This window comes from Xiphophorus hellerii, chromosome 14 (assembly GCF_003331165.1).
Source record: "Xiphophorus hellerii strain 12219 chromosome 14, Xiphophorus_hellerii-4.1, whole genome shotgun sequence".
Lineage (NCBI taxonomy): Eukaryota > Metazoa > Chordata > Actinopteri > Cyprinodontiformes > Poeciliidae > Xiphophorus > Xiphophorus hellerii.
The window spans coordinates 9,386,877-9,409,331 of record NC_045685.1 but is presented as its reverse complement, the minus strand read 5'-3'; the positions used below and the strand labels follow the sequence as shown (position 1 = coordinate 9,409,331).

Sequence of the window (22,455 nt, the reverse complement as noted above, 5' to 3'; positions counted from 1 at the left end):
AGTGTGGATGTAACAGAGTTACAAATGTGTTTCTTTGTTAAATTATTATTTCTTATTCATTTTATATTGAGAATTTGTGAATTTTATCTTATTCAGTTATTTTTATTTATTTTGTTGTTTTTGCCTGCGGGGGTCGCCCTTCTGCTCTCCGCCTCGTTTGTGTTTCCTGGGCTTCCGTAGTCTATTCCAGCCCTCCTAGCTCCTCTGCCCCCCTTTTCCCTCAGAGCGTTGTTCTGCGCTGCTGTGGGTAAGTCAGAGGAAAGTTCGCTGCTGAGATATGTTTGTTTTTCTGTATGGATGTTGTTCATGTTGAGGTCTTTACCATATGTTGTTTATTATTGTTTTGTTAGTGTGTTATTTTGCAGTTTTGACCGTCATTGTGGGGGTTTTTTTATAAACAGTTTTATTATAATTTCCTTTTTATTTTGGCGCGAACGACCGGTGCTAGTCCAGCACAGCTCGGTTGAACATTGTTTTTATTTCCACATTTTTAGAGCCGGAGTGCAGGGAGAAGGAGTTGAGGAGGTTGTTCATTTGTTTTCCCTTCTTCCCCCAGGTATGTGTTTTTATTTTTAATTTATACTTTTTATCTCTGTTTATTTAACTCTGTCCCACTGTATTGTGTTGTTGTGGCCACCAGGTGGCGTTTTTCTCCTCTTGTTTTTAGTTTACGATTTTTGTGAGAAGATTTCTTTTTTTCTGTTAACTTTTGTTAAGTCTGAGAGAAAAAAAATGTTAGCTGAGAGCGTTGTTCTGCGCTGCTGTGGAGCCGGAGTGCAAGGAGAAGGAGTTGAGGAGGTTGTTCATTTGTTTTCCCTTCTTCCCCCAGAATAAAAAAAATAAAATATCTGGTTGAGACCCACCTGAACGACTTCTGAGACTCATTGATGCCACCTGTTACATGGACATGCACTGGACAGAGAAGGTTGCCATGGTAACAAGTGGAAAATCTGTCAGACTGGTGACAAAAACTAAGGAAGGCGAAGGATGACATCATTAGTGATGGTCAAATGAAGCTTACTGGTTTTAAAATAATGTTTTATTACTCAAAGCTTTTCAACACAGTCCTCTTTGGTGCCATCTTGTGGTCAATAGTGTGAACTGCAGTTTGTATTTACAGCCTAAAATAAATTACTTCATTCTAACTGTCCACTATAGAGGGTTTTATATACAGCCTCTGCTTTATTATCATGTGATACTTTTGTCTTATAGTGGGAATTCTTAAATTTTTTTCAACATATATTTTTAAGGAGAAAAAATTTGGTACATTAAAAATGCTACTGATGATGAATAATCTTTCCTTGACTGAACGTGGGTCATTGTGTCGTCTACATTTCCCTCTAACTCTTTAACGTTTGTGAATATAATTGATAAAATGAGCACTAAAACACACCATAGGTCTCACCTTGTTAACTAGTGAATCAGGTATTAAACAACCAAAGCTGTGACCATCTGACTCTGTCCAGACTAATCAGGCCTCATCAGCTCCACACTGACCGTCACTAAGCTTTAGCACTAAAATAGATGGACTGATGGATACATCCTGAACATAACGTCAATATATTTTATAAAATGTTCATTTACCTTTACCTGACACATTAACCACAGAGTGTTGCATGATATTTTGTTTAATTTCTAACATGAGTGACACAAATTAGCATGCTCTTTATTTCTTGACCCAGGACGACAAATAAAGACATTCAAATGCCCGACTCATCCCATAATCCTTTGCACCTCATGTCTTAAAGCTAAAATGGCGTTTTAACACATGGTTCTACATGTTATACACCAGATCAGCCATCTTTTATTCACAGACCTTGTTCCAGGAAACACGTACAACTGATTATCTGATATGACCGCCATTTTAACACTTAACGTCCACTTCCGTTCCTACACACAAACACACCCACACAAAATGTGATTAGAAATATGCTGATAAGTTTCCATGGTGATGCTCTGTGAGATGCATGTTCCCCTATTGTTCTTAGAATTGTTGCTGGGCAGCAAAATGACCCTGAGTTTAAGTCTTACCCAGAAAGGTTTCTGTATGATGTAGTTTCTCTCACAACTTCCTCAAAATATCCACAAGTATGCACAGTATCTGTACAGCAAGCTGTTATTGTTCATTGAGCAAATGTTATTTATGAGGCTGTTCTGTTCTGGTGGTGGTGACCTGCAGCCTATAACAGGTAAGAGGGTAAAACCAGACAGGATGGTGCTCAGCAGATGAAGGTCATTCAGTGGCAGAAAGTCAAAGTTACTGTTTTAATATTTCTCTCTCTGTGTAAAGTTCACACATCAAAACAGGAGAATATTAAAGATGAGAATGAGCAAACTGTTTTTTGCAAACTATTATATAGCAACTCTGTATGGCAACATGGATTCAAATTTAGTGTTTTTTGTTTATTTGTATATTTTTTTGCAAGCCTGAACAGAATGTTGTGCATAAGGTTAAAATATCTCTGCAACGGACAGGAAATACAAACCAGCATCAAGTGCTGCAGCCTCAGTGGCTGCTGTGGTGTGAAGTTAGTATGAAAGGGAAGGAAACACAGAGAGGGGATACTAAGAAGTAGAAGCATGAAACTTATTGATGTCATATATATTTTAGACTTAACTTCTCCTTTTATACGAACACAATTCAAACCAAGCAGAAGCCTTTCAGTTGAGCTGTTCAGCCGTTCTGGATGCCAGGATGAAACCTGCTCTGCTCTGCATGCTGGGCTTTTTCTGTAAGTACATCACTGACTTTCTGCTCAGAGTTTAAGGAAAATATTTCTTCATGATACCATGTGGCCGTGTATCTCTGTTACGATCTAATAGTGTTGAAAAGAGAAGACTCGAGTCTTTTTCCTCATTTTGTAATCAACATTGCAATTCAAGCGGCTTTGCTCTCTTGTTTTTACAAACATTGGACATAATGTGATATTTATGTCTTTATTATTTTTAAACAGTCATTTTTATTTTAATCTTCATCTAAAATGAATACACCATATTTTCCGCACTATAAGGCGCATAGAATAGACGCTACCATAGAAGCTGGGGTTACGTTATGCATCCATTAGATGGAACTGAGCTAAAGGGAATGTCAAGAAAATAGTCAGATAGGTCAGTCAAATTTTATTAATAGATTACAAACCAGCGTTCTGAAAATGAACAGCTGCTGCTTCCTCCACTTCCGCACCATTGATTGGTTCATGTTAAATTCTCTGGCTGCTGCTCTATTCCCGTGTTCTACTGTGTGACTGATCGCCTTGAGCTTAAACTCTGCGTCGTAAGCGTGTCTCTTAATAGGAGCCATTTTGGGGTCTTTACACAAAACCCAGCGTGTACCGCGCGTTTCTTCTTCTACGGGGGAAAATGAAGTCGGCGGCTACTTAGCGTATTTGCGAGACCTGTTGTGGCTCAATATTGGTCCATATATAAGGCGCATTGAAGGTTTTTAGTTGCGCCTTATAGTGCGGAAAATACGGTAATCACATTGTGATTTTTATTCTTAACCAGATGGATTATGTCTGACCAAACCTTGATCTTTATTGCAGTGCTCAGTTCTTTGCTTCATGGACGTGCTGATGGTAAGTAAGTTGTTTTGGATTTAACTTAAAGGAAGAAATATGTTGTTTTTCCAATGCATTTACCTTTGTTTTGTACCGACGTTTAGCCTAATTTTGCAAGTATAGGAACAAACACTGTAGTAATCGGCACTTAAGTATCACAATTCTTGGTTTTATAGCAAATGGTCCCTATTTGAGGGAACATTTGCTCTTGTATCACTGGAATATATTATATTGACATGTTATGATATACAGTAGATGAGAGGAAGCTGAACAAAAATTAAACTAATTTTGGAACCTATGGTTGCACGGAACAACTTGTTCCTCTTTGTGTCTATTTGCCGACTCTGAAGACTGACCTGGAGTGTCAATTTATAATTTCAAAGACAAAACAAGTAGATTTATGAGCTGGGACGATGAGTACGTGGAGTGTAGACGGCGAACAAGGAAAGAGAGCTCCGGCTAGTCAAGGCAACCAGGCAAAAGCAGCTGTTAGCTTGGACTTAAATCAGAACATGGCAGTGATGGATTTAGAAAAAGTGACTGGAATAGTTTGGATTGTAGTGATGAGGAAGAGATGGGTGGTCAAAATGAAGGAAAAGGTGGGGAAGGATGGTAAGAAGCAGCGAGCCGCTGAAAGAAAGAGGAAAAAGTGAAGTGAGGAAAGTACAGAAGGCACTGATGGTGAAGGCATTGAGGAAAGAGCAGAATAATTAAAAAATCCAACTATGAATATTATAGGAGAAGGGGTGAAAAAAGAAATAATGAAAGTAAAGGAATTATCACAGGAGTGCCTTTAAGTGTAAATATGAAAGATTTAGTTGGTGTCATGAATTGCGGTGCGGTGTTGGTGGTGAGGCAGACGCAGCGGACCCAGGTATGATGAATAATGAGATTTAATGAAGAAAACTTAGTCAAAACCACGAGCAGCAGTCAGATACACACTGACCACGAATAGACTAAACATTGACGAGGACCCGACGAGGAACAAGGAACACAGGTGGAGTTAAATACATGGGAGGGTAATGACAGAACGAGACACACCTGGGAACAATCAAGGGGAGGACAGGACAACGAAGAGACTCAAGGACACAAAAAACTCTAAATGAACAGAGAAAAACACAGATCCTGACAGTTGGGAATTTAAAAGAAAGAAATTTGGAAGTAAAAGGAGCACGAAGGCTGACAAGGGATCCAGAGAAAGTTGAGACAGAAACTGTGTTGGTGGAGTTTGAAACAAAAGAAGTGCCAGAGGAGGTTTTCTTTGGTTTGATAAAATTTAGTGTCAGGGAATTTGTGCCTAAACCAGTAAGATGTTTCAATTGTCAGGAATTTTTCCATGTTGCAAAAATGTGTAAAGGAAAAAGGAGATGTGCTCGATGTTCTGGAGACCATGGATATGGAAAATGTGGAACTGGAGTAAAACCAAAGTGCTGTAGCTGTGGAGGAGAGCATAGTGTTGCTTTTTGGGAATGTGAAGTGATAAAACATCAAACAATTATACAGAAAACAAAGGTTATGCGGAAATTAACATATGGAAAATGGCTGAAAGGAGAAACAAAATGGAAAATGTTTGACAGGAGAAAAACAAGTAATTCAAAAGGTTATGGAAATGGTCGAAAGGAAAATAGAAGAGGAAAAAAAGAAAATGGTGACTTTTATTGCAGGAGTAATAAATGCAACCTCAGATGTGAAATCAAAGACGGAAAGGATTCAGATTATTGTCAAGGCAGCATGTCATAGCTTAGATTTGAAGAATATTTGATGGGAAGAACTAAGGGGAGAACTATGTAGTCAAGCAAGTCAAGAAGGATCATTTTAATCTTACAATGGAGTCTTTTGTCAAATAGTCAAGATTTTAAACAGTTTATTTATGAGCAGGAAGTAAAACCTGAAATAATCTGCATACAGGAAACTTTTCTGAAGCCTTTTTTGTACTTCAGAGTATATGGATATATTGCAGTGAGATATGATAGAAAAGAAGGAAGTGGGGTGGGTGTCTTTCTCTGATTAAGGAAGGTATTCCATATAAAATAATTGAAAGGAAAGGGGATTTGGAGTATGTAGCAATTGAAATATGGGTAGAAGAGAAGGTAATATTGATTATAAATTTTTACAATCCCTGTAAGAAGCTTGAAATAAGTCAATTTTAGGAGATGGATATGAAAGGAAATATTATTTGGTGTGGTGATTTTAATGCCCATCATTAATTAAGGGGAAGTGAAAAAGTTTATTATAATGATAAAGTTTTAGAAGATTTTTTAGATAGTAATAATTTTGTATGTTTGAATAATGGTAAGAAGACAAGAATCGATATTTATTCAGGTAAGAAATTTGTATTGGATGTAACATTTGTTTCTAGTTGTTTGGCTCCATTATGTGATTGGCAAGTTAAAAAAGTCTTTTGGTTGTGATCATTACATTATAACCAGCAATATAAGGATGGGTCAGGCACAGAGTCCTGAAATGACAGGAGGAAAGTGGATATTTGGGAAAACAAATTGGGGAAAATTGAATAACTTATGTGAATGTAAGATTTCAAATGTTCAAAATGATTTGAGTATTGAAAGTATGAATCAAGAGATCAGTCAGTGTATTTTAGCCGCTGCTGAGGAGTTTATTCCAAAGACATCAGGGAAAAATAGGAGAACGTTGGTTCCATGGTGGAATGATGAGTGTAGAACAGCAGTCAGAGAAAGAAATAAAGCATTTAAATTGGTTAAAAGGTCTCATAATTTTCAACATTTAATTGAATATAAAAAAAATCACAGGCAAAAGTAAGAAGAACAAAAAGAAGCGCAAAAAGAGTATTGGAGAGATTTCTGTGACAAAATTGGTAGCAGTACAAAGACAGGAGAAGTTTGGGGAATGATTGAAAAAATGGGGGGATAGAAGAGAATGGAGTTATCCAATACTTAATAAAAACAATATAGTAGCAATAAATGAAGGGGAAAAGGCTGATATTTTAGTAAGCATGTTTGTGGAGATACATAGTGGGAAAAACTGATCAGTTTATGAAAAACAGGGAAGAGAGAAAACTAAAAGGAAAAATGATGAAATTTTAAGAAGGAAGGAGAGTAATTATTATTATCATTAATAAATGATAATAATTAATTATCCCTTCTCTATTGGAGAACTGAAAAGAGCTTTGGGTAGAACTAGGAATAGTGCTCCAGGTAAAGATGAAGTGTGTTGTGTTATGTTAAGACATGTGAGTGTTGACATTTTAAATAAATTAGTAATTTTTTAAATATTTATCAATTAGTTGTGGCAAATCACTTTTTGCTGATGATGGAGCATTATGGAAAAGGGGAAGAAATGTAGAACATATTATTTTAAAACTTCAGGAAGTCATAGATAAAGTGGGTAAGTGGGGGATAGAGTGGGGTTTAAAATTTTCAATCGAGACGACGAAAGTAATGTTTTTTACAAATAAAAAAATAGGGGTTGATAAAAAGTTGAATTTATATGAGAAAGAATTAGAAAGGGTTGACTGTTTTTGTTTTTTGGGAGTAGTTTTTGACAAGAAATTAACTTGGGAAAATCATACAGAACATATGATGGAGAAAAGTAAAAAGGTTGTTAATATTATGAGGTGTTTAACAGGGTTGACATGGGCTGCAAATTTTGATTCACTTAAAAACGTTTATGTGTCACTAATTTGGTCAAGAATAGATGATGGGAGTGTGGTGTTTGGTTCAGCGGCTAAAACTAGATTTAAAAAATTAGATGTTATTCAAGCTAGAGCATTGAGAAGTTAAATCAACTCCAGTTTGTTCTTTACAAGTAGAATCAGGAGAAATGCCATTATGTATCAGAAGACAACAGGTAATGGTTAATTATTGGATAAATTTAAAAGGACATAATGAAGATCATCCAGTTAAGAAAGTATTAGAAAATTGTTGGGAAAGAGGAACAAATTAATAGTTTTGGGTGGGTTGGGGACAGTGACGTCAGTAACGCGTTACTTAGTAACCACTTTTTTCAGTAACGAGTAATCTAACGCGTTGAGTCAGACCACAGTTACTTATCAAAATCATTTTGCGTTACTATTTTCTTTTGGAATTTAATTTTATTTCCTCTACGCGTCTTGTCAAGTGATCGCCGTTTTTATGCGACAGTATCAGCAACGACAGAAACATAAACAATGGAGGGAAGAGGGAGATGCACATTTTGTTGGTAGAAAAACAGGAACTACTTTGAGTTTCTGTCGCCAAGTCCAATTATTATAAGCAGCTGTGGGTTTGTTTTTTTTTTAATGCTTTTTGGGCTCGTTTTTGAACGTGAAGTTGCTCATTTGGGCTTGGAAATAAGCAGACATAAACCCCAGAATGTGTCTGACCTCCAGTTAGTTTTAGTCAGGCTCTCCCTGTCCATCATTTCCCGGATGATCCGTCCCGCTGTGTCTTTGTTAATGTCAAGTTAATATATTACCTGTCAATTACGTCGAGCTATCCAGAACATTGGAAACATCGAGACTAATATGAACAGAGCAATAAACGTGAAACAGCCACAAATGAATGAGGCCAGGGCCGTGCAGAGACCTTTGGAGGGGAAGGGGCTCAAAGTTAAAAAATGGAACATTGAACAAGATCTTAAAACACCGTACAACAACATAGCAACAACAGCATAGCATTGTTGTGTTACCATGGCTACAATATGGTGTAATCTTTGTGTTTGTTCACAAATACATCACAGCAAATAACCAATAATCAGTGATTGATTTTAAACTCAGCCAATAAACCTGGTCTCCCTCTCACAGATTCACATTATCAATATTTAAACATGTTAGTGATGCTGAAGTTCTTAGTAGGACGGGTTCTGGGGGTTGGAGGGTTCTGTCTAAAGCCCCATATTACCTTGGGCCGGCCCTGCATGAACAGCCTGCGATGCGAATCTCTGGAATCTGCCTGGAATCTACCTGGAATCTACCTGGAATCCCCCGGTGGCCCCTGTCAGTCTGCCGATGCTTTGGGGACATTTTGATTCATTTCATTGTGGCATGTTTGACTTCATTCTGCGGTTCTAATTATTGCTACAATATTTTCTCTGATGTTCATTTTGTGACTCTAAATGGGCCGAATCTTCCTTTAACACTTGAGGTTCTGCAGTAACTTCTATTCCAGCCTCGAACCTCCAGCCCAGATCCAGTCAGCAGCGGCTTTAACCCGCCTGGTAGAAACGATGAGGAGAAGCAGAGAAAACAGAGAGCAGGTGGTACCAGGTGGTACCAGGTGGTACCCGGGCTTTGATCTGCGTTGCAACTCGCTGTGACAGTCGGTACCATGTCTTATATCAGGATATCTGATATAAAGACAGATATTCTTTATATCAGTCGGTAGAACCGACTCAGACTGCTTGTAGTGAACCGGACATTTAGCAGAATGATGAAGTTAAAGTCAGAAGTTAGTTTAGTTTCTAAAATAAACAGAACAACAGGAAACAAAAAGCTCATTAATAACTGAATTTATTCTGTGGGAGAACAGAAAAAACTGACTGCAGGCTAAACTGTGACTTTTGTGAGAATTATATGAAGAAGAAAAATTATTTTCCATTAAAAGATAATCATAAACAGGAAGCATAAAGAGGAACTGAATTATTTCAGAGAGAGATTAGAGGTTTAGTGACTCTCTGCACATGCAAAATGTTTTGGAATAAAATATTTTATGAAAATATTTACTAATGTAAAAAGATTTTAATGTTCTGTCTAGGAGCTGTGGATCATTTAAATATGGAGGTTTTTTAGTGTGAACAGTCATTTTACATGGAGCTCATACTGACATACAAAGCTTGATGGTCATAATTTATTGATTGATTGTTTCATGTTGGTAAAGAACATCTTGGCTACATTAAACAGAGTCAGACTTTTTGTATAAACTGTTTTAAATAAGCTACAATTAAACCATGTCTGTTGTTAAATTGTAGGTTGGTTTGTTTGTCACTTGATCTGCTGCTGAAATAATTAACTGGACTTGAGTTTGAATTGTCAGGTCAGATGTGAAATTTCACCAAAATGATCAATGTAATAATTAATTTTCCTCCAGCTCTTGTTGATAAGAAACATGATGGAAAATCTAGTTTTTTAGGCTCCTGCAGAGTTTATATTTCTCAGTTTGAAAAATTAAATAATAAATTTTGGTATTGAGATGTAGATATTTTTATTACAACAAAATGATCCAGAAATAATTAACAATTCATATTCTAATTTTTTAAAATATTATGATTTTCAAACTCTGCAGCTGATAATCCCAGAGCCACCCTGACACCAGAGAAAACAATCATACCAGCAGGGGGCAGTGTTACACTGACCTGCTCTGTTGAAGGATCTACTGGCTGGAAGTTTGACTGGATCAGAAATGGACAATGGATGGATGGATCCTCCAGAAACACAGAACCAGATGGAACCATCAGAGTCTCAGAGGGAGGAAATTACAGCTGCAGAGGAAGAAGAGGAGACTCATCTTTTCTATCAGAATCCAGTGAAGAGGTCACCATTCAGGAAACTGGTGAGTTTAGTTATCAGGTCATCACCATGACAATACATGATCTTTGAAATTCAAATTTGTTAACTAGTTTTTCAGAAAATGTAATTATTAAAATATAATAATAAAGTGATTAATCAACAGGACAGAGAAATATTTACGGATTCAAGTTTTGACTTCTTTATTTCCACTGAAACAACCAAAGTAATCAGATGTTATAAAGAATTTAATCTGATCTCAAATATTAAGAATAAACAACATTCTGCTGTAAAATATGTTCATCGAATACAAGATTTAATTTCCCTTTGGGATCAATAAGACATATTTGAATTGAATTGAAGTTCAATTATTTTGTCCCACAAGATAGAAACCTTTCTGCAGATAGACTGCAGAACGGTATTGGGTTGATAGAACTGGTTACATCAAAAACAATTATTTTAGTTTCTGTTTACTTTTCAGCCCATTTTATTTGTTGTGTTTATGGAGAATGCTTGTAAGAAGTTTGTATTTTATCTGGATCTCTCCTGACCTCACAGTTGCACATGATACAATGCTGCTTAAAGCACCATTAGAACATGACTGCATGTGGAGTAGAAGACTGTGTGTTGTGCTGATTCTGTCTGACATGATAAAGTCTCAGTTTTGGTCTGATGAGAAATTATTCATGTTGTTTCAAATTGCTGAAAACCTTATTAATTATGATTAATATTATTGCAGAAATTAAGGCAACTTTGAAAGCAGACAAATCTACCATACCACCAGGGGGCAGTGTGACATTAACCTGTTCTGTGGACAAACCTGCTGATTTAACATTTGAGCTCTTCAGAGGATCTTCATCCACCTATCAGACCAGAGTTTCTCCTCGATCAGATGTAGTTTTCAGGATCACAGAAGGAGGAATTTACACCTGCATAGGATTTAAACTTGGGACAAACTTTGTGACATCTATGAGTGATGAAGTCACCATTTATAAGAGAGGTGAGTTTATAAATTTATCTTGGAAGAAAACATTGTAAACTTTCTGATAAAAAATCCATTTTGAAATGATCACTAAAGGAAGTTTGTTAATCTGTCACATTTAGAGAGATAATATCTTGTTCTAGATATAAATATGAGTTAAGATTCATAATTTGTTCAATTATTAATATTCATTCAGCTGAATTGAATCATTTTGTTGAAGTTTTTGCTGACAAAATGTGCAGAAATATGAGAAAAAAGTAAATTAACTCTATGTGTTTACATTTATTTATGTTTTTGTGAGATGTTGTGGTGCACATTGAGATTTACATTCTTCCAAGACATTTTAATGACAGTTTATTGATACATTTTAGTGAAATTTATGACATAAAATACATGTTAAATGACACATCAAAGGAAAAATTCTTAGATTGACATTATTATTACAGATGCTACACGGTATAATTAATTGTTTAGTTTTCAGACTCTTTGTTTTCCTAATCATGTTTCTTGCTGTAGTTTCCAACAGAGTTTCAGTCACTTCACAACCAAACCGATCTCTGATATACAGAGGAGAGAAAGTCACTCTGAGATGTGAGATCCAGGATGATGGAGAAACTCGGTGGACGTATGAATGGAAAACAACCAATAGAAACTTTCCGTCATACAGTGAATATATGATGATCACAGCTACTGAGGCTGACAGTGGAGAATACAGCTGTAAGGGTAGAAGAGGCTACGAGTTTGCAGGATGGAGTGAAGCCATCAGACTGACAGTGTCATGTGAGTCAGACTGACCTCCATTCATCCTGAAAGTGTCTTTAGTTTCTAAAATAAACAGAACAACACGAAACAAAAAGCTCATTAATAACTGAATTTACTCTGTGGGAGAACAGAAAGAACTGACTGCAGGCTAAACTGTAAAATATTTTATGAAAAAAATTACTAATGTAAAAAGATTTTAATGTTCTGTCTTTGAGCTGCAGATCATTTAAATATGGAGGTTTTTTAGTGTGAACAGTCATTTTACATGGAGCTCATACTGACATACAAAGCTTGGTTCTCACAATTCATTGACTGATTGTTTCATATTAGTAAAGAACATCTTGGCTACATTAGACAGACTCAGACTTTTTGTATAAACTGTTTTAAATAAGCTACAATTAAACCATGTCTGTTGTTAAATTATAGGTTGGTTTGTTTGTCACTTGATCTGTTGCTGAAATAATCTAACTGGACTTGAGTTTGAATTGTCATGTCAGATGTGAAATTTCACCAAAATGATCAATGATCAAAATTAAATTTCCTCCAGCTCTTGTTGATAAGAAACATGATGGAAAATCTAGTTTTTTAGGCTCCTGCAGAGTTTATATTTCTCAGTTTGAAAAATTAAATAATAAATGTTGGTATTGAGATGTATATATTTTTATGACAACAAAATGATCCAGAAACATTAAATAATTCATATTCTAATTTTTTTAAATATTATGATTTTCAAACTCAACAGCTGATCAACCCAGAGCCACCCTGAATGCAGAGAAAAGAATCATACCAGCAGGGGGCAGTGTTACACTGACCTGCTCTGTTGAAGGATCTACTGGCTGGGAGTTCAGGTACACATATACACATTATTCTGTAGTTATATCCTTCAAATACACAGAACCAGATGGAACCATCAGAGTCTCAGAGGGAGGAAATTACAGCTGCAGAGGAAGAAGAGGAGACTCATCTTTTGAATCAGAAACCAGTGAAGAGGTCACCATTCAGAAAACTGGTGAGTTTAGTTATCAGGTCATCACCATGACAACACTTGATCTTTGAAACTCAAATTTGTTTCCTAGTTTTTCAGAAAATGTAATTATTAAAATAGAATAATGATTAATCAACAGGACAGAGAAATATTTACAGTTTCAAGATTTGACTTTTTTATTTCCACTGAAACCACCAAAGTAATCAGATGTTATAAAGAATTTAATCTGATCTCAAATATTTAAAATTAATAATATTCTGCTGTAAAATATGTTCATCAAACTATAGAAAGTTTTTTCTATTTTTTTGTTAAATATATCTTCAATTGGATTCTGATGTATTTAAACTGTTAACATTTTCAGTTCAGTTTCTGATTTACACAGTTTAACAATTGATTTACTTTACTATAAATATTTTGACACTTGCACAGAGTAAATATCTGCTTCTTCATATCATTTTATATGTTCAGGTTCATTTTGTTTCTTTTAATTTCCAAACATCAGATTATATTTTGGAGTATAACACATTGAAATTATTTTTTATTTTATATTTATTGCCTCTTGGTCAGATTTTTAGAAAATTCAACATTTCGTTTTATTGCTTTGCGGATGACGTCCAGATTTATTTGCCCCTAAAACTACTAAATGGTAAAAATGAATCTCTATAGATATTAATAGATTGTTTAGCTGAAGTTAGATCATGGATGGATCTAAATTTTCTTCACCTCAATCATAGCAAAACTCAAGTCCTATTATTTGGTCAAAACCTTCACACTAAAAATCCAGATTTGATTCTTGGTTCTTTTGCTCCGTTTTGTTGGACTTCAGCCAGGAATCTTGGTTTTATCTTTGATAGATGTTTAAAATTCGACAACAAGTTAGTTCAGTTGTTAAATGAAGTTTTTATCACTGGTGGATTTTAGCAAAAGTGAAATCTTATTTTTGTTTTAAGGATTTTATTATCCATCCCTTCATTGCATCTGGATTGGATTATTGTAATTCTTTACATAAAGGCCTGGATAAATCCCTGATCCAGCGTCTTCAAGTGATCCAGAACGCAGCAGCTCGGCTTCTTACAGGAACCAGGAAGCGTGACCATATAAGGCCCGTAATGGCCTCCTTACACTGACTGCCTGTTTTGTATCGAATAGATTTTAAGATTCTTTTAACAACTTATAAAGTTTTAAATGGGTTAGCCCCTCCTTATCTTCAGGATCTTTTGAAATTTCATTCTGTGTCCAGAACTTTAAGATCCAATAATCAGCTGCTATGTTCCTCGGACTCGACTTAAGAGAAAAGGAGATCAGGCTTTCTCCATTGCTGCTCCTATTCTCTGGAATAATCTACCTTTCCAGATTAGATCTGCCCACAGCCTGGATTATTTTAAATCACTTCTTAAAACTCATTTTTATTCTTTGGCATTTAAATGAGGCCTGATATTGTAGCTCTTCTGTTGTGATATTTTTTTTTGCTTACTATTATTTCTGTTATTATTATAACATTATATTTTCTTTTCTTGTATTGTTTCTCTTTTTCTTTTCATCAACTTATTTTATTGTGTTTTTTGTGCAGCACTTTTTTAAAATCTGTTTTTAAAATATGTTTTAATGTTCGTTTCCACTTGTGATTTGATGATTTATCTTTGGTGATGAGCTCAGCATTTTTCTCAGATTCTCTATCAGATTCAATCTGAGACTCTGGTTGGACGACTCCAAAACAATTTTTCCAAACATCTACAGTAAAACAACTATTATATTAGTTAATTACATTATTTTCTGTGTACAAACTTGTCTTCATGTCGACTAAAAAGGAGAAATGATGAAACGTGACTACAAATACATTTTTGGTTGAAGAATCAAACATTTAATTTCTGAGTCATAAATCAATTAAAGGCATAAAGCAGCTTAAATGGATGTTATTCACCTGAATATTCTCTGATTGTTTTACAGATGATTATCGTTATGGTGTTATCCTGGTGAGCCCTGTTCATCCTGTGACTGAAGGAGATCCTGTTACTCTGAGCTGCAGAGATAAAAAACAAAATCTTCTCTCCAATGTGTTTTTCTATCATAATAATAAACTCATCAATAATGACGGCAGAGAGGAGCTGAATATCTCTGCAGTGTCAAAGTCAGATGAAGGTTTCTACAAATGTCAACATTCAGGAAAAGAGTCACCAAGGAGCTGGATGTCTGTTAGAGGTGAGGAGGATTAAAATGTTTGATTCATTTTATTCAATAAGAACATTTAAATTTAATTTAGGAACAAGGTGAAGACCAAGAATGTTTATGAATATGTGCTGAAGATTTTTATCTGTGTTCAAGTTTGAAATCACATTTTTACAAAACAGACAATACTGACATGAAATCTGATACTATTTAATATTTATTCATTTTTAATGTTTCTTATTTCCAGTAACTGTATCCAGTCCTGTCAGTTCATTTCCTGTCATGTTGATCGTTGGACCAGTTGTTGGAATCGTTCTCATTATTCTCATTATTGTCCTTCTCTTGTTGTGGCGCTGCAGACGGTCCAAAGGTGAAACTTTTTATGATCACATTAGATCATATTCAGTCAAACACTTTATTTGTTAAAATGTTTCAAGTTTATTCTGTTTTAACATGAATCATTAAATATCTTTTTTCCCTGCAGATTTAAGCAGTAACAGGTCAGTAAAAACATTTGTTCTCTCTTTCTAATCATGCATCAAATAATTACTTTCATTAATGCATTTATGTCTCTATTATTTTCAGATTGAATCAACCAGAGAGCATCAATCCAGCCTCAGCTCCAAATCATGAAGTGACCCAGAATGACGGTTCTGTTTACAGTTCTCTGCTTCATGGTTCGTCTCACATTAAACATCTTTATGATTAACTGGAATGTTTAATCACTTTATAGTTTCCAGATATGTGAATTGAAAACACATGACTTTTGAGATTAAAATACATTATTTGCTGCTACCAAGCGGTGGGAAATGGGAACTGCAAAAATACTTTCTGCCCCATGATAGTTAAGATATTTTTTCTTTTTCTAATAATGATTTTATGAACAAAAAAACCAAATAAACACAAAGTGTTACATCCACCTGTTACAGACCCCCCCCCTTTTTATGAGGAGGGGAGTAACACGACAGCCACAATCATTTGACAGAGTCCAGGTGAATGTTGTAAAAAGAGGGATTTATTGATAACAAAAATCCCGGAAGGCTCACACAAACTGTGGGGGAGAAAGGGGCGGTTAGGGGGGTGCCAAATCATAGAAAATAATAAAACAAAACAGGGCCTAACTACCGTCTGAGCTAAAGAAACAAAAGAAAACAAAAACCCTGCTTATCTAATCTAACAAAAGTTTCCACCAAAACTTTACATGGGTGGCACCCACCTCCTTTCCTAGTGTATCTAACAGAAAAAACACCTACGTGATGAAATGTACAGGGTACCCCAAACTTACCTCGCCCTCTAACTCCCACCACAAACCTTCCCACAAAGAGCAACAAGACATGCGTCAGGTAACAAAGCCAGCCGGGCCGCCGTCCCCAGCTGGGCTGCTTAAATAAGGCCTCCCTGCATGCTGATTGGCCCATAGTTGATGAGGATCAATCAGGGGAGATTGACACCAGCTTTCCCTAGTACCTGTGAAGAAACAAAGGGGGAGGGGAAAAAGAAACAAACAGCCTGCCAGGCATGTAACACACCAGGCTCGTTTGGTGGGGTAACATTAAAGGAGACCACACAAGGATTTTCTGATTAAATGAAAATTGAATTCATTAAATTATACTAAAGAAATAAAACCTCAAAAGGGAATTACCTGAAATGAGAAACCAAAATAGATTAATGCAAAACCCATAACCAACCAGAAATAAGCAAATGCAAAACAAACCTAACAAAACTCAACCATAAGATACAAACCAAACCAAATGGGGTTCTGAGGAGGGAGAGGGGAAAAGCCTCCTGTGTGTTGCAGCTTGGCAGCTTTTAAAGCAGCAGAGCACCAATCAGGGAAAAACACCTGCAGAAGGCCTGTCTGCAGAACCCTACAAGGAAAAAGGGCAGAGACCCACTGGAGTCGTAACAAGAGTGAATCACATTTCTACATTAATGTTGTTTGGCTAAAAAAAATTAATAGTATTGATCAATAGTTAGTATTCTTCAACAGTCTATCATTATATAAAGCAAAAACATAATCATGAAATGAAGAAAATTCACACTGGAAACAAATATCAACATGTTGTTAGGAAAGATATTAAACTAATCAAACAGATAAAAACATAAACTATTAGAACATCTACTTTGTTTTAAATTGATGTGATAATTTTATTAATTTTCACTCATTTGAACTTTAACCTTGTTTTATTGTCTTTAGGTGACACTTCCCTTTATGAGACAATCCAACTCAGCAGAGCCTCAGGAAACGGTAAAGTAAATGTTTTATAGCAGCTAAAGACACTGATGACAGAAAGATGACAAAAATACTGAAATATCTCTGATTAAGATCAATTGAAACACATTAAATATACAAATATAGAACGTAAATACCAATAACAACATATAAAATACAAAAGTTAAGATGATTTAAAGATTTTTCTCAACATTAATTTTCTTCTATCTCAGCAGAGAAGATTCATCATCCAGCAGAAGATACTGACTATGCTAATTGCTAACCCAGGTAACTGCAGCTCAACATGTGGTTCAGATGATTAACATCTACATAATAGACATAAAGTATTGCTTAAATTTAGTAACCTGAACAAAGGAAATTGCTATAAAAGGTGGTTTGATTCTGCATTCAAATTAATATTTTATTATTCAAAATAATAATTTTAGATTGTTTTTTAATGGTGTTTTTAATTGTATCAGTTTATTGCCCTGATATGTTATTTTACAGGAGATTTAAAGTAAATCACTCCCCACTCGTAGGCGATGACAAAAATGGGAGACAGACGAGCTGATCCATAGAAACAATCATTTATTTTATCCAAAATATGCGCTGTTAGAACTGCTCAGCCAGTCAGAGAGAAGCGTGAACCAATGCTGCTTGTTCCGGTCTGGTCCGGAGGCCAAATCAAGCAGACCCGGTGACTGACTGGATGTCAGTATTTATCAGCCACCCGGTTCATCCAATAGACCCTTTTCACATGACGTCACACAACTTCCGTTTTGGCTCGAAGCTGTGTATCCTTAGTTCCGGTGTACATAGTAAGTAATGATAAAGTTGTCTATTTCATATATATATATATATATATATATATATATATATATATATATATATATATATATATATAGAGAGAGAGAGAGAGAGAGAGAGAGAGAGAGAGAGAGAGAGAGAGAGAGAGAGAGAGAGAGAGAGAGAGAGAGATGTATAAATCTGACAGCATATGTTGATCAGACAGATCACCGGAGCATGGAGTTTACACAGTCTCTAAAACATTTGCCTAAAATAAGATTTGAAGATATATCACGATTTGCAAACCAGTTCTCTCTGACAAAAAAATCTAAATTAGACAAAGGCTACAAATTCTTCACCGAACAATACCTGTTTGACTATGAAGGTAGGTATTTTTGTTTTGCGTAACCGTTAGCTTAGCATTAGTGAATTTTGTTAGCTAGCTAACTACGTGACATAACTGTTCCTTAACCAGAACTTTTTACTGTTTTTGAACTATAACGTTTTAGGCTCTAATCTTGATCAGATTATTAAATTATAGACTGGAGTTGCCACTCATCCCATAAAATAGGGATTTGTTTGTTATAAGCAGAGATGTCCGGTGCCGCCGCTGCTTTGTAATGCCTTTAATCGGACCACTTTTTCGGTAACGAATAATCTAACGAGTTCGTATTTCAAATCCAGTAATCAGATTAAAGTTATTTATCCAAATCATTGCACATTAATATTTTCTTGTGTATTTATTTTTATTCCTTCTTTGCGTCTTTGGGAGAGACTCTGTGACAGTTAGCAGTGACAGAAACATGAACAGTGCATGGAGATGCGCATTTTGTTGCTGGAAAAACAGAAATATCGTCAAGCCCAACTGTTATTTGTGGCTTTTGTCTTGTTTTTTCTAAACTTATAAAAAATAATGATTCACCGGTAAATGAACCTCTAAACGTTACATCACTGACAGGCGGCGGTGTATATGTTTCCTAACTGTGGCTAAAGCTGCTGCTAGCTGGTTTACTCATGATCAGAGGCTGGTTCCTTTGAATACAGTTGGAGAATGGTAAATTGACAATGACTGATAACGGTTATCTAACACGTAAACACCGTTTTATAAAACACAGAAAGTGAACCTCTAAACGTTACAGCGCTGACAGAGAGTATATTTTTCCTAAATGTGGCTAAAGCTGCTGCTAGGTGGTTTACTCTCCGATCGGAGGCTGTTTATTTTATACACAGATAGAGAATGGTGAATTTACAATGATTAGTAACAGCTATCTAACACTTAAATGCTGTTATTATTAAACTTACCTTTTATTATATCCTTAAGATTATGAGAATGCGGGAAGTTTTCAGCTTGGTTCCCAAGGCAAAATCACACCGGAAGTAAAGATACCCAGTTTTGAGTTATGGCGGCCATTGTCTGACGTCACTGTGAAAAGGGTCTATTAACAGCCCCTCTACCTGCTTCCTGAAAACAACAAAAACAAACAAATAGCGGACTAGAGACACCTACTGGACGGGAGGGGATCGTCACACTGAATTAGAATCTAAAATATGATTTTATCTTTGAACATGTTCAGCTATCAGAGGCTTTTATATAATTTTTGATGCTGATTAATATGTGACTCAAATTATTTCTCAATTGACAGGAAAGAGGAATGTGATGGTTGGTTCTCCATCAGGGCTGGTCCAAGGCAAAGGCAACGCAAACTGATTGTCTGCTTAGGGCCCGGGGCTGCTAGGGGGCCCTCAAGTGGAAGTGATTCATTTTTTTTTTTTTGTTATTAATGATTTCTATGTGATTACATTAACAAAAACACACAATTTCCTTATAAAGTTGTGATTTTTTTTATACAATAACATATTTGATAACAACAACAACAACCATAATAATAATAATAATAATCTACAGTCAAAAAAATAAAAATGGCCACAGTGGGTCACGCTTCACCGGTAATATGAGCTGCCTGTAATGTGCAGTGAACCAGTGGAAGATAAGTTAGCAAAACAATGGCGCAGAAAGGACTTAGCTTTCAGGGACAAAGGAAAGAAAGAGGAAGAATAGAAAAAAGTCGAGATAAAGGTATGTTTTTATGTGTCTTGGTAATGTAATGTTTATCAAAAATATTTGTGGAGCTACTAATGGAAAATTCAACAGCTAAACATTTATGCTAGCATCTTTGTATTTTTGTGAAACTGAGCATCAACTTTAAATGAGTTTATTGTTGTTGTTGGTCTTATATATTTATGAGTTGTTGGCCTTTTTCTTTGCTTATAAACATTTCGTTCATTGTCGTTTAACATTTGATAACAATAATTAAAACTTCCCAAAGTTTGACTTTGTCTAGCAAAATGCTTTTACATCAGACTACATGGCTACTGCATTGCTCTATCAATGAGCTAATCTTAGCTGTAGTTGGTGATATATTGTTTGCTGCTGCACATGATATTTTATGTGGCTAAAACAAACATTATTTTTACATCAACTTCTTAAGTATGAGAATCTTCTCCAGGAGCTGTTAAAATCATTTGAAGGCACAGAATCAGCCCAGTACTGATCCACATTCACAGGCGAGAAAAACTCACCTAGTATAAATTTAATATCTAGCTATTGGAATTATTAGTATTTCAATAATATCTATGTATGTATTCCCTCTTAAATCCTATGCATAGTACATTTAGTTAGTTTTACTACCACTAGCATATAGGATACAATTTAAAATGCGCAGCCAGAGATTAATAAATTTATAGCAGGTGTGCGAATGATCTAATCATCTGACTATTGATTGGATCAATCCACATTAGCAGAAACAAAGCAGGGCTCCAAAACCAAATTTTGCTTCCAGCCCCATGGTGGCTTGGGTCAGCCCTGTTCTTCAGCATACTGCATCAGATAAAAGCTGTTATCTTGTGTAATCCCATATCTTTGTATGCTTTTATTACAATCCTGTGAATAAAAATATTTTCCAAATATCAGATATGCCTCCTTTTGCTTTAGTAAAAATCTGTCTTTTACATATATTTTCTGTTAGATCTGTGAAATTTAATAAAAACAAATCCTACACATTATTCGTCATGCTGAATGGAAGTGTTTCAGCTTTAAGGTACTGCTGATGTGATTCTGTTAGTATTTTTAAACTGCTGTTTGTCTCTTCTTCCATTATTTATAAATGTAGCCACTGATAAAAACTATTCATAAAAAGTGAACTTAAGACAACCTAAGGTCACTTTAGGGTAAATATGTCCATGTAGTTTTGGGTTTTTGGCAAACAGACAACTACCAACACTGGGAATGGGAAGATGGACATTTTTGTAATCAGTATTGTAAGTAACATTTATTTTAAAATAATTTAAATTGCTAATATCTGCTAGAACATGTGGAGTATGTCTGACTACAAGTTTGCTCCAACCACATCAAAAACTCATTTAAATACCAACAATATCTTTCTACAACAGATGAAGGAACTATTACTGGTCAGAACGTCACTTCCCATTTGTGCTGACGGGGCAGTAAATGTGTTGTAATTTCTATTTCCCACCACTTGGTGGCAGCAAAGAATATTTTGAATCACAAAGGTGTTTTCAGTTCAAATTTCTTTAAACTACCAGTTTGAGTTATATCAAGTAATTTTAAATTGTCCTTCCTGTTCTTGCAATTATTTGTAAATGTAACCACTGATGAAAGAAAACATTCATAAAAGGAAAAGTTAAGACATCCTAAAGTCTCTTCAGGTTGAATATGCCATTATGGTGTTGGGTTTTTTAGTAAACAGACAATCAGAAAGGGAAGATGAAACTATTTACTGAACATAGTAATTGTTCAGGAAGATGAACGGCCGTCAATGGGAGCATCAAGCCAGGGCCACACCATGAAGAAAGGTGAGCTAATTGTTGATACATATTGCAGGTGAGGAAGGTGATCAGTGGTTCTTACTGATTGTGTATTCTGTGTTGTTTCCAGGATGATCGATGGTCCAGAGTGGACGGCAGGTGAACCACGACAGAGGAAACACAGTGGTATGAAAAAGTGTTTGCTCCCTTCCTCATTGACTATTATTTTGCATGTTTCTCTGATTTAACTGTTTGACAACAACAAACTGATAAGGGAAAACAAAAACAAACATAACTGTGGTTTATCACACCTAAGTTGATTTTGTGTAGATACACCCAGACCTGAAAACTGCCTGTTCTCAAGCAGGACGTCACATGAAGGGACAGTTTTATGTAATATTGACTCTTTTGAGATTCAACATAACATTATAACATCATGTTATAATGTTATTCACTCATCAAAAACTTAACGGGAGTGTTATTTTGATTCTTTCATGCATGTTTGAGAAATCCTTTAATTTTCCATGGCAACCATTCAACTGTGCAAAAAGGCCTGGGTGGAGCTAGCGCCACCTTGAGGATGAAGCTCCTCAAGGTGGAGTCCAAGCTTCAGAGTTCCCGCCTCACAGATCAGCCCTCTCCCTTCATTCCTCCACTCAGCTCTTTCACACTAGCCAGCAGCAATTAGCAAACATCCAGTAGAGATGTGCTTCTGCATTATAC

The 22,455-nt window shown here is 35.6% G+C and overlaps 1 protein-coding gene across 1 annotated transcript; it reads left to right on the top strand.

Moving 5' to 3' along the window:
* Positions 1-1,358: 1,358 nt before the first annotated feature.
* On the top strand, positions 1,359-20,877 carry LOC116732490 (sialoadhesin-like). The gene is made up of 13 exons (XM_032582710.1): positions 1,359-2,732; positions 3,543-3,575; positions 9,794-10,060; positions 10,754-11,014; positions 11,513-11,776; positions 12,501-12,767; positions 14,691-14,942; positions 15,157-15,279; positions 15,394-15,409; positions 15,495-15,586; positions 17,107-17,157; positions 17,355-17,409; positions 19,551-20,877. The coding sequence occupies exons 1-12, from the start codon at positions 2,696-2,698 to the stop codon at positions 17,402-17,404; spliced, it is 1,713 nt and encodes a 570-aa protein (XP_032438601.1). The 5' UTR covers positions 1,359-2,695; the 3' UTR covers positions 17,405-17,409; positions 19,551-20,877.
* The last annotated feature ends 1,578 nt before the right edge of the window (positions 20,878-22,455 follow it).